The 12,762-nt window shown below is 40.5% G+C and overlaps 2 protein-coding genes across 4 annotated transcripts; both read right to left on the bottom strand.

The window, feature by feature from the left end:
- Positions 1–3,772: 3,772 nt before the first annotated feature.
- On the bottom strand, positions 3,773–12,350 carry LOC121682221. Of its 3 annotated transcripts, none has more exons than XM_042062275.1 (11): positions 12,304–12,350; positions 7,552–7,732; positions 7,368–7,471; positions 6,978–7,222; positions 6,822–6,866; positions 6,669–6,698; positions 6,554–6,586; positions 6,215–6,441; positions 5,807–5,966; positions 3,962–4,089; positions 3,773–3,857 (listed from the first exon to the last, which is right to left on the bottom strand). In XM_042062275.1, exons 4-11 carry the CDS (start codon positions 7,054–7,056, stop codon positions 3,846–3,848), a joined length of 714 nt encoding a protein of 237 aa, XP_041918209.1. In that variant the 5' UTR covers positions 7,057–7,222; positions 7,368–7,471; positions 7,552–7,732; positions 12,304–12,350; the 3' UTR covers positions 3,773–3,845. The 3 variants fall into 3 exon arrangements, with proteins under 3 accessions (XP_041918209.1, XP_041918210.1, XP_041918208.1); XM_042062276.1 differs by having other exon boundaries at positions 12,299–12,313; XM_042062274.1 differs by lacking the exon at positions 12,304–12,350 and adding an exon at positions 11,661–11,793.
- Positions 7,617–9,979, bottom strand: LOC121681489. The gene is made up of 3 exons (XM_042061246.1): positions 9,841–9,979; positions 8,558–9,801; positions 7,617–7,732 (listed from the first exon to the last, which is right to left on the bottom strand). The coding sequence occupies exons 2-3, from the start codon at positions 9,687–9,689 to the stop codon at positions 7,617–7,619; spliced, it is 1,248 nt and encodes a 415-aa protein (XP_041917180.1). The 5' UTR covers positions 9,690–9,801; positions 9,841–9,979.
- Positions 12,351–12,762: the final 412 nt, after the last annotated feature.

Genomic DNA, 12,762 nt, shown 5'->3' with positions numbered 1-12,762 from the left:
GAATAACTGGGGCCGTAGGCTATTCACAAAGACTTCTCTATCTTACTACTAGGAGTAGGCTACTCCTAAATCGCACTTTTAGCTTGGAGTTTTCTCTTAAAATTTATTCACAAAGCCTTTCAGACAACTCCTAAACTAGGAGTGAGTCTTCGTGGCTATGGATGACGTCATTACTCATGCACGAGCTTGACTGAAGTGACCACCTTGATTGGCTGACGATTGTAACGCGGGAATTCCAAACACCTCTCTTCCGATGATGAGTGACAGGTGACAGGTTGGAGAATGCGTGCGCTACACAAGTAGTGCGAAGGACGGAAGATGATTAATAACTGAATAAAAAGGCCTAGCCTAAATGAATAAAGAGTAGGCCTAAGTCAAAACAAATAGCCTAGAAGCCTAATGAAACATAGGCCTATGGATTGATGTAGTAGCCTACCTTTGCAACATTATTAAATTAATCTGTCAACATATGCCTAGGCTACGTTTGCAAAGAGGAGAACATTTTAATTTGATTCACAATGAAACGTTACATTTCATTTACATGTTAACAATGAGTAGTTTTGGTTGTTGTTGGTGGCCAAAATTGTTCCCTCGCGATTGGAAGCTCCTGTTGCGCATAGGCTACGCATTTCAAAACATTGCAACGTAAAATGCCACAAAAAAGCTGTTTATGAATAGGTCTTATAAGACCTATGAGTTAGGAGTCCTCTCGACTTAAGCTGTCCCAGACTTAGGTGCTACTTTTAGGTCTAAAATGCTTCGTGAATTACTTTTTGTGAAAAAATTAGGAGTCCTAAAGTTAGGAGTGAAACGCCCATTATTTTTAGGAGTTGCTCCTAAATTCGCCAGTTAGGAGCTACTTTTAGCCTTAAAATTATTTGTGAATACTGCCCTGAATAAAAAGGCCTAGCCTAAATGAATCAAGGCAAAACAGCCTAGTAGCCTAATGAAACATACGGATTGATGTAGTATCTTTGTAACATTATTAAATTATTCTGTTACTATGTCTACGTATGCAAAAGAGAACATTTTCATTTGATTCACAATAATGTTACATTTAATTTACATGTTGACAATGATTAGCCTAGTTTTGGTTGTTGTTGGCGGCGTTATTGCATGTTAGTTATGCCTACAATGCAAAATTGCTTCCTCACGATTGGAAGCTCCTGTAGCTGCATAGGATTTCAAAACACGGCAAAATGCCGCAGGTTTGTGAATAGGTATGTGAGTAAGGAGTCCTCTTGACTTCTTTTAAGCTGTCAGAGGTGGGAAGGTGTGATTTGTTGGGGACAGGGCCGGATTAACTGTCACAAATGTCTGATGGCCCCCCTTCCCCCCAGCCAACGTGAATCGGGTGGTTAGTTAATAGGCCTATCGTGAAGTTTTTTCCTGCCATCTAAGGCACGAGCGCATCTGTGAGGCCAAGCCTCACCAAGTAGCTTGTTTGTTTACAACTTACATTCCATTTAATTAAACTGCTTTATAGGCTATGCCGAAATAGTTTTCAAAGTAGCCTTATGGCTGAAAGCTGCTTGGGATCCCCCCCCCCCCCGTCAAGCAATATAACCATACAAACGCGCTTCCTGCACTCATTGTTTCAAAAGGAGTAATTTTGGCTTTGTCAGAACTGAAGAGCTGTGGACGGCACGGCAAGGTATGCCCAATGAAAATAAATTAACGCAACGCAACACAACACAGACCCCGCTTCTCTCGCGTCAATCACTGACAGTAACCTAGAATAAATGCATGGGGATAAACACTTCCCCATGACAAAGACATCGTAAAACACTGAAAGTTAATATTTTGTCACTAGCAACATACATCTGTCCTTTGTTAAATGTATTATGTTCCAAGTAGCCTATGCGTAATTCTGCTTCATAAAGTTGAACAAATACATTTGCTTATTTCACAGAAAAATATAAATAGCCAGTTAGGGTCTACAGTGCAGAGTTGGTAAGTTATGGTAGGCAACTTGCAGTGAACATACAAACAGGGGAAATTCTTTCTCTTGTCTCTTGTAGCTGAGTAGCCTGTAAGTTTGAATTAGCTGATTAGCCTAATTAGCTCGCTTGCCACCACTGGCTAGACACTGCAGTCAAAAGGTTAGCGGTTTCGCCGTCACGCCCCCGAGGCGAAATTTCGCTGGCCGAAAATCGCGAGGTGTTTCGCTGTGTGGGTGGGTTTTGGCTATTTCAAACATTTAAAGGAACCGTATGTAAGAAATGTATTTCAATTAATCATAAAATGGCCCTGATATGTCACTAGACATTAATTAATCATGTTCACTTCAAATACTTATATCACTGACAGCTGTAGTTTGGCCAGGATATTGTCATTTAAAAAGTGAAGTTGCAGCCCTCAACTGATGTTGATGTTGTGTTTTGTTATGTCATGTTGTGTTTTGGCCTGATGCGCCACCCTCTACCTATCTACTAATCACAAAGTCAGTAGTGTTTCGACATCCGGTTTGGCAACCTTGAGTCAGGGGGGAGGGGGAGGGGATACACCGCTCTACAGTAATTTGAAAGTGATTGTAGTACCAGTTTTGGCCACAATCTTACATATGGTTCCTTTAAGTACTTAATGAAGATATCCAGGGGTCTTTATGCCTCGACTAAGTTGATGTTGCCTATAAACAACAATTCATGTTCATAGAAACAACAAGGTTAATAAGACATCATATATTTCATACCTGTGTTGCAGCATGTAGCCTAGCTGTCTAGCTAGGTTTACAATGCAATCCAATGTCCGAACATACTAGCAGTTCGCCTGTCAGCTAGCTAAAAAGTTCCAGTGTTTAAAGGAGAATTCCGGTGTGATATTGACCTAAAGTGTATTGAAACATGATACCGAGTGTGAACGTATGTCTCATAGCCCATCTCGGCTTGTCCCCTGCACTCCAAAATCTGGCGCTAGTTAGCCGATGCTACCAACAGCTTTTTCAATAGTGGTGCTTCGGCATCGGGCTAGCCATGCAAATAAATCACTGTTTTACACCCATTTACGAGGCTCAATGTATCTCCACACTTCATTGGTAGACTTCCGAGGGCCCTGACATTTAAAACGAGACATTGAGAACTTCGAAAAAGCACTGGTAGTTTACTTACAAGACGATTTATACAGACAGTATCTTCACGAAGTTTAGCGTTTGCAGCCATCTTGAATTTAGTCACGATAAGTCGAGCAACGAGTAAGAATGAACAGGTATGATAAGGGGTCAGATTCCAGTGGAAATGCATGGATTCCAGTTGCTGCTACTGGAAGAAACTGGAATCCATGCATTTCCACTGAATTATTTTTGGAATCTGATCCCTTATCATACCTGTTTCAATACACTTTAGGTCAATATCACACCGGAATTCTCCTTTAAACCAGTGGTCCCCAAACTTTTTCTTCCGAGGGCCAGCTCACTACCCAGATAGCAAAGGGGCGTTGAATCAACCTCCGCCGCTTCAACCAAACCGCGTTGAATCAACGTTGAAGCCGGTCGTCGATTCGACGGCAATTTGCTCATACTGTTCCACGTCGAATCAACGTTGAAAAGGGGTTGACTGGTGACAGCGAATCGACCCCCCTTCAACCTTTATTCAACTATCGATTATTGTCGAATTTTGGTCGATTGATTAATTCAGTTTCACTTCCTGTTTTATCTACAACAGGACATCATGAAATGACTCTTACAATAGGATAACAAAGACATTTTAATTTATCTCCTTCAAGGCAGAGTGCCAGATCTAGGCTAGGCATACTAATGAACACACAGAACATCTTATCAAACACATTTTCGTTTATTTATGTTCCATCGGATCCATGTAGGTTTATTTTTTGTTCCATGTCTTGTCTTGTTATGAAGGCGCCTGGAAAGAAATAGAGAAATATTAACATTTAGTAGGCTACAAAATATGTCCAGCAATAGCCTACGCCTAATGAGATTTTTAAAAAGCTCGACTAGCTGATCTACCTGATCTTGCGCTGGCCTGTTTCGCCTCCCTACGCCTCCATCTCTCTCCAGAGCGTACTTCAACCACTTCTTCACCGTGCCTTCATAAATCATAATTGTGCTCCCTGGCAGCTGTTTTTGGAGTGCAGCTGAAAGAAATAAACAATACAAAACAAACGTTAAAAGAAAGGAGGACATTCTGATATAAAACAATTTTGAACCACAAAACATGAAATTATACGACTCGTTTTTGGATGGTCAACCCCGTCAAGAGTGATCCAACGTGGCGCAGGTAAGCTGTAACATTATAACCTTTATACATGTCAATCATTTAGTGTACAAAGAAACTTAATTTAATTAATTTAACTTAGAATAAAACCCTACTAAAATGGGCACAATATCAGAATGCCTGGTGCAGCATTAGATGGCCGTGCACGAGATCAAGAAACTAATCCCTGAGCCAGGATTGGTCAGTACCCTAGCCATGAAGGCAGAAGGTTGAAGGAGTTTTGTAAACACTCTAAAGGTAATACATTATATTATTGTTGGATGTAGTGGAGGTAGCAGTTTGGGATTAGACTATCTAGCCTAACCATTTTCTGAAATAGCACCAACATTTATCGTTATTTATTAATTTTAAGAATAGGCCTAGCCTACAGAAGGAGAATTGTTAGTTTTCTGGTCAAATTTGCTCGTAGGTGCGCAATCCGCCAAGTTCAACAGAATGCTGTGTAGAGTCTAGCCAATTTTGGTTTTACTCATTTTGAGTAGGCCTAAACTGTTCGCCAAAGGCCATCATCTTGATAAAAACAAAAGTAGGCTCTGATCTTTAGTTTCGTTCTGCTTACAGTATCTCAATGCCACTAGCAACGCCTTTGAATGCAGTCCGCTGCCCTGTTTACCGGCAATGCTACAGCAGACTTAAACTGCCACCTTGTGGCGATAAGTTGTAAGACATTTCATGCAGCTGCGTGTATCACGGAAAGCACGAATGTGCTATGTGGCCGTTTCTAAATGGGACCCATTGTAGGCTATGTGGTAACACAGCCAATACATTTTTTCAAATTTGCTTCATAAACATACAATACTGCACTACAAAAACGCAAACATCTGAATTATACTTCTCCCTTCACCCAAATAATGAAGGTGAAAGGAAGTTGTTAAGCCTTGGCTGTATATATTTAGCTATATTGGCTGTGTTATTTCTTTTTTGTGGGATATTTATTTATAAGCATTTATATTAGAATGTATATTATATATTATATGTAGAAATGCACATTTGCAAAGGTGAGTTAGTATGTTGTCGGTGTACAGTAGCCTACTTTACGTGATGCAGCGGTGCCAATGCGCTGCTTGTTCCTTGGAACAATAACGAAAAGATAGGCCTTCTTATAGCAACAATTTGCATTTAGACTTCTTGTTGCAGGACGGCTGCAACAGGTTGGGCTTCTTGTAAAGACCCAGGAAGAACCGGAGCACACCAGGTACTGAGCTTTTGACGCTGAGGAAGACGCTGTGCGTCGAACCGTCAGTTATTTGCTCCAAATAAAGCAAAGTACCCCGTGCTCCGGTTCTTCCTGGGTCTAGTCTTTAGAGTTTTGCTGTTTTCCCTCAAGGCTAAAAGTCAAAAACACATAATCTGTCCCCTATATTAAAGACTTTTGAATCAAGAATGAACCAAGAACACATACTCATAAACTACATATTTTCTGAAAGCTTATGATCTCTCGATGTAGACATTTTGACTTGTCCCAACTTATTTTAGCTACATTACTTTGTTAAAGTAATTGAAATAGTTACACTACTATTACATTTTAGATAGGGTAACTTGTAATAGTAACACATTACATTTTTTGACAAACATACCATACAGTACATCACTGAGCATAGTTTCTTTAAAAGGTTTCTTGTGGCCTTTTCCTGCCCAGTTGAAAAGGCTAGCCAGGTTGTTGGTGAGGCCATTCTGCAGCATCCGCCTTACGGTCACTTCAGCAGTGTGCCCACCAACAAGAGTAAATGTAGAGATCTGACAAGACATAATGAAACAACAAACAAACAGATGAAAAGAAACATTGCATGAATAATTATGTACCATATTAGCGAACTCATCTGTGTCACATAATGAGTAATGTGTTCCATTGTTTTCAAGGATTATTCCTACAATTACTGTGAGTGGTGTACTGGATGGCTGGAAAGAAGAGGTATGTTCATAATAATTTAAATTGATGTAATGTAATGTAAGTTAAAGTTTTTTGGTAGTGCTCATTTAAGTACCATTTTTTGCTTCTCGAGCGGGTTTTCCTTGATGAGAGCTTCTGCCTGTTCAAACTCCTCCATTGTGTTGAGAGGCAGTTTGATGTTTGACGAGGAAGCTTCAGGGGTTGCCTGCCTCACCGTCTCTCTCCTAATGTCACTCCCCAGCTTGCTGATTTCCTCTTTCATTTGTCTGTTTTCGTCCAGCACTCGCGACAACAGCTGTATCACTTTTGTCAATCCAATATCTGTCAATTTAAGTTACTTAATATTAGAAATATGTTTTCTTACTGGTGTACTTTCACATTTCAGCTCATTCTGATGTATATGACTATGAATGTTTGTGTCTCCTTAACTTACCACGCAACAGCGGTTGGTGTGGCTGACATGCATCTATATTTGAAAATCACAAGGTGCATCGATTAGATTTTTTTCAAAATTGGTGTATCTAAGGAAGAGTTTGTGTAAAATGTACCTTGTGTAAAATGCCCTTCTTGATGTGAGTCTGCATGGTGTTTGAGAGAAAAGAAATAGAGGAGAGTGTTAGAGGGCAAAGACTGACAGGTACAGGCGTAGGGTGTCAATGTTTCAGTAGTGTACCGGGTAGGAAGGGTTAGGCCTAAATTACCTCTTTGGGTGGTTGATGACCCTAATAGCCACTCACTATTGATGTCTGCAAAGGAAAAGACACAGAATACAGAATAAGATAATGGTATAGTTAGCATTTGAGTGTTACTGGAAATGGCATTAAACAGTAAACACACAAATGTTTAGCCTATCCTACCTGGCCCAAAGTCAATAGTTGGCCTTGCCGTTTTTCTAGGGGTTGGCTCATCCTCATCAGTGTCCTCACCTTGAAGCATAGGAAATGGCAGTTGAATTTCAGACTGGCCTAAATGGACAATCAGATATTTGTTTGATTCTGAAATATGTGTTATTGCTGTAGCTCCAATAGCCTCTCGTGGCAAGCTCCAACTCCTGGCTCTAGCTGATGAGCCCGCTCTTTCAAGATTGCTACGTGGGTTTGCCCTTTGGAACAGTCATGGTAGTGGGTCAGCAACACCAGACCAACACAGAAATATAAACAGAACACACTGAACAAACTTTTTTTTTGTATATATATTTTGTGAGCTTTTCGGTTTTGCTTAGACAGGAGGACAGAATTTTTTTTTACCTTCTTTTTCTCTTGTTAGGAGTCTCAGCCTCTGACTGGATGTCTGTTGTTGCACAGTCAGGCTGCAAACACTTCTAAATAGTCTTTGGCCTTACCATATGTTGCTGAAAGTGAATGACATGTGTTAGTGCAATGTAACAAGTTGAATCTTAAAGAAATGTTTTAATGCAGTATGTTTCCTTACCACAGCCTACCAAGACCCTCACGTCATCAAAAACATCCCAGTTTTGACCTGGTGGCCGCCAGTGGTCATAGGAGCCAGGCCAGTAACACCTCCAGCTTTCCCCAGCCTCCTCGAGCCAGCTGGATGGCACTACGGCAGCGCCTTTGTCCGTGAACTCGACCACCTTCCACATCTGTGCCATCTGATAATAAGGTGAATGAATGAAACACTTGAAAAAGAATAATATTTCTGAATGAATGAAACACTTGAACTAGAACAACAGTTCTGATGAGTTTTGAATGTGTGAAAAATAACCCTTAGAAATATATTTCCAGAATTTCCTATATTACAAGTATCTATCTATCTGTCTTAATCTACACACCAAATTCACTATTGGTGTATATGCTGCAAGTGATCACTATGTTAAGTGATAGGTAAACTGCCTGTAACTAATCATAAACTAACATATTAGCTACCTAAGCCTAACTATCTTCAAAGGCTTGCCGGGCTCGAGGCAGATGCCCCCTCCCCAGAGTTACCTTTACATAAAAGACAAAAAAATGAAAGAAAAATAAAGCACTTCGCAGGAAGAGTAGACGACGCTACTCAGCTGAAGCACTCTAACTACTCAGAGCATTCACAGCATTTTGTCAGATAGATAGATAGATAGATGGATTTTTTGTTATTTTTATAGGCTATATGTTTTCTTTTTTCTTTTTAAGGATTTTTTTCAGGATTAGGAATTGGGGGTTGTTGAGGATTAGGAATTAGGATTGGTGAAGAAGAGGGATGGCAACAAAATAGTCTTGGTCTGGCAAAAGCACACATTTTCTTCGAACATCCTCAAGGTGCCCAACTTCAAGACTGTCTTTTAGCGTGTGTACCTGAAAACAGCCTATGTGAGCGGATGGGCAGGGATAAGTGAAATGTGAATCTCTGTAGCTAAATGTTCTGTAGACTATAAAAACTGAACCAGATGATTTCACAATGTTTTGGACCAGTGCAATCTCCTGTCCTATCGCTATACAGTTGTCCCCAGTCTTTGTTGACAGACAGAAGTCTTTTGTTAATGCCTTTCTGTACTGTTTGGCATTGCTGAATTGCAGTGGCAATGGACCATCCTGGTGTGAGTCAAACAAAAGGGGCTGCGCACTTGGAGGTGGAGTCAAGGCATCAGGCACCTCTGACAGTCTCTTGACCACTTGTTGTAATGGTTGATGAGGCTTTCTCAACATTTTTTTTATTTTTCCAAGAAAATTTTCATAGGGAAACGAAGAGACACGGTCAAGGGCACCAAATTGTCGGTATACATCAGTTAGATGTATCACCTGATGTATAGTAAAAACAATTTCCCCTTCACCATATAAGTCTCCAAAGTTTTTTACAAATGCTGTCAGTACTCTATTGGCAAAATCAATCATGGGTGCAGAGAGGTTGGGACTGAGCAATAAAAACACACCCACAGAGAACAACAAGAAGTTTTCAAATATCTCTCTTGGGAGAATGTGTTTCAGAACCACAGGCCCACTGTAGACCATGAACTGTCTTAGCTCTGTGGCCTTCCATCTGTCTATTTCTGCAAGTTCTCGTGGTTTTCGGGCAAATTCAGTGGGAATATGGGGACGGCGAGCAATCAGTTTCGATGATATTGCTGTGATCACTCTAGATGGCTGTCTAGTGGCCAGATTTTTTCCCTTCATCCAGAACAGAATAAGTTTTCGAGTTACACCCAAACAGCACAGGTGCATGTAATCGATTGGAAACTGTGTTACCATCAGGACAATGCCAGTAAGGGGACTAGGATGTAGGTGGTGATCTGTGTCTGACATCAAAGCAAAGTCTTCATCAGACCTAAGCCTGGCATTCATCTCAGGGTATGTCATTTTATTTTGCCACACACCTACTTGATGGCACTTGTCGCACCCAGAGTAGCCATTGTGGGACTTTGTCTGTTTTATGTAAGCCTGTGCTGGAGCATCACATATAAAAGAACACACCATCACCTTCAGAGTTTCACCTCTGTAGGTCAGTCCATCTTTCAGTAACTGGGTGAGGTCATCTACAAATGTCTTCAGGTAATCATGCACATTAGACGGTTTTGCATTACCACAGAACAGACCCACAATGAAAGTTTTTTTCGTGTAATCGCAATCAATCATTGACAGGATTGGCCAAAACTGAACTTTAGAACTTTTGAAAATGGGTAAACCATCGATGTTAAATTGCAATCTAATTGTCTGAAGGCAACTAGGTAGGTGGATTGAATTCAATTTGGACAAAATTCCCTTAGCCAATCCAAAATGGTGATATTCACCCCCACCTAATGTTTCCACAGCTATTCTCCTTTGAGTGCCAAGAAGTGTCCTAGCATCTCTAGGCAGCTCTGGGTGGTATACTGTCAATATTGACAGAAGAGCAGTAACTGCAACGAGATTAATGCCAAAAGTCGATGCCCATTGCTTAAGTTTCTCTCGTAGACTCATCTCCCCTGGATCACTTTCATCAGAGCTGGATGACTCACTAAAATCTTCGCTGTCTGTACTGTCACTGACACCACTGTTTGTACTGTGTTGACAAGGACTGTTCGCATAGTCTAAAGCTGCCTCACAAAGTGGTAGATGTGATGAGCTTTCACTAAGGGGGACCTTTTCGGCCTGACTAATTGTCACATTAAATTGCTGCAAAATCTCATTCTCTGTCTCCCTTGCGTTTGACATAATATAAAACAATAAGAGGCCATTTTTGTGTGTGTTGGCCACTATTGAAAAATAAATTAGTTATCTTGTAGATTTTTGCTTGGTATGCTGTATCGTTTGGTTTATTATACCTCTTCATTAGCTGTACTTGTCTATGTTTTGATTTTATTTTAAATAAACTATTTTTTGTTGCACTACATTTCTCTTGATGTAATTTTCATGTATTCCTTTAACATGCAAATGTTTTTTCAATTTTGTTTAATGGGTATTGAAACCTTTATCTGTGAAATCAAACTCTTGAGTAATTATTTCAAGGAAGGGGGGTCTGGAAATTCAATGGCGTATGAGTGGGCTTTGTGACTTATGTCTAAACTTACCTTTGAACTGTGTTAGATTATAAGCACATCGTGCATTGTTGAATAGTTTTACTAGGATCTCTAAATTGCAGCCTGTGTGCCCCCCTCCCTAAATGCCATTGATGTTGCATGATGTTAAGCACTGAGCTTAACAAAAATGACTAGATATACATATAGGCTAAAAGGAAAGTATATAGGCTAGGCCATAGTTTTCATTTCATGCCAGAAGTTGTACCAGGGATAGTTATGACCATAGCCTATCTGCAGCTTAGGTAGGTAGGCTGGCTACAAGAAATAGCATTATTGAACCTACAACATGCTTGGACTGCATCCTGTCTTTATTAAATTGCTGCCCCAGATGCGTTGATGTTACAACCACAATTCAACCTCATTTCGACATCCCGTTAATGACGTTGAAAATTAGCCAGCATATCAACGTTGATTCAACGGAGTGTTTTCGACATTCTCCGACAGTTGAAAGAATGACCTTCCACTCCGTTGATTCAACGGTGAATTTCGGTCGTCTGACGGAAACCGACCATTCTAACAATCAACGTGGATTCAACGCCCCTTTGCTATCTGGGTATGCTATTTATGGTTACTGATATCAGTAACCATAAATAGCTTAGTGCTGTGAACAACAGCAGTCTACCCTAGTTGAATATTCTATTACATTTAATCATAGGCTATACACGGGTTTCCTGTTTACAAATATTACTGGGTGAGTGCGCAACCAGGAGGCAGAAAGCCAGATTGATAACTTGGTCCACTACTGCAATAACCTTAAGTATCAAGCTTCCCTTGTTTTTTGTATTGCATTGTTGTATTGTAACTGCTGACTCAATAAAACGTGATTTTAGTTGAATCTGTTTGTCTAGCTTTAATTTTGCAGTGTTACTGTGATATATGGCTATAATTACCATGTTAGGCTAGTAACATTAATGTTATAGCAATTTTAGCAGCAGTAATCGGACAGCCCAGATGAGCTTTTAAATAAAAGTTACAAAACCTTCGTTTTTCTTTAGCCACAGAGCTTATATAGCTTGCTCACATATAATGAACATTTAGATGAATTTACCTTTTTATAGATTTTGAGCTCGTCTGTCCACCTCTTTGACGTACAGGCTACTTGCTAAGATATGGCTAATGTTTACGTGACTTTACGACCTGCCACATTTAATAACTGCACACATACAACATACTGTACATACTGTATACAGATTTGATCATGGATTATGTGGGAAGCCTTAGTACCTCCGATCGTGCCGATTATATTAAAAAACTTACTCTCAGCAATGGTGAGATTTTGCTAGATCCCTACGCTATAAAGGACGATCTGTGGGATTGTGGATGACCAGAAATGGCCAGCAATTGAATGGCCTGATATATCTCATTCAGACACCAAGTGTGTATACTAGAGAAAGAATTAAAGCGTACAAATCCCTTGATGCCTACAACTACGTGCTCTGTGGTCATGTGAAGCTAGTCAAATACTTTGATGCTGCACCGGATTTTTGCGTGTTGAGGTCAGGTGTGCTCCCTAGCCAAAGGCAATTGCCCAATTAAAGCAAAGCCTTATGATGCCTGGGTGTATGTCCACAAGGCCCTTGGGTACATACTCACGGCTAACTGCACATGCATGGCAGGGTAAGTCTACCTATCAAAATGTATCTGCAATCACACAAAATAATGTATGTTAATTCTGCTTTTACTCACATTACCTTGTCCATCACTCCAGCCTCGCCTCTTGTTGTAGTCATGCTGCTGCCATCATGTGTCAAGTTGAACTGTCAGGACGGAAAAATGCTACTGAGGAGGAGGTTGCATGCACCTCCAAGCCCAATCAGTGGAAGGCTATGTCCCGGTCAAAAGCTGAGCCACAGAAACTAAAACTGATTAACTTTAGTCGTCCAAAAAGGCATCTAACCGAGTTACCCCAATCTCGTCGTGTTCCAACACTCCAAAACGTACAGGTAGGTTTCACACAGCGCCACGAGTGATATCTCAATCCTAGTAGGGTTTTTTTTTGTCAGTGCATCCTAATGGCAGATGATTGAACCAATCGGAGTACTTTCTGCCCTCAAAACATCGATCAGTAAAACTTGCCAAAAGGCGCAACATTATGAGAAATAGTTTAACATACAACTTCCTCCTACTGTCCCACTCTTCCATTTGCCTAG

The sequence above is a fragment of the Alosa sapidissima genome, chromosome 14 (assembly GCF_018492685.1).
Source record: "Alosa sapidissima isolate fAloSap1 chromosome 14, fAloSap1.pri, whole genome shotgun sequence".
In the NCBI taxonomy this organism is placed as follows: Eukaryota; Metazoa; Chordata; class Actinopteri; order Clupeiformes; family Clupeidae; genus Alosa; species Alosa sapidissima.
Note: the sequence above shows the minus strand (reverse complement) of the source record. Positions and strands in the feature narration are given on the sequence as shown.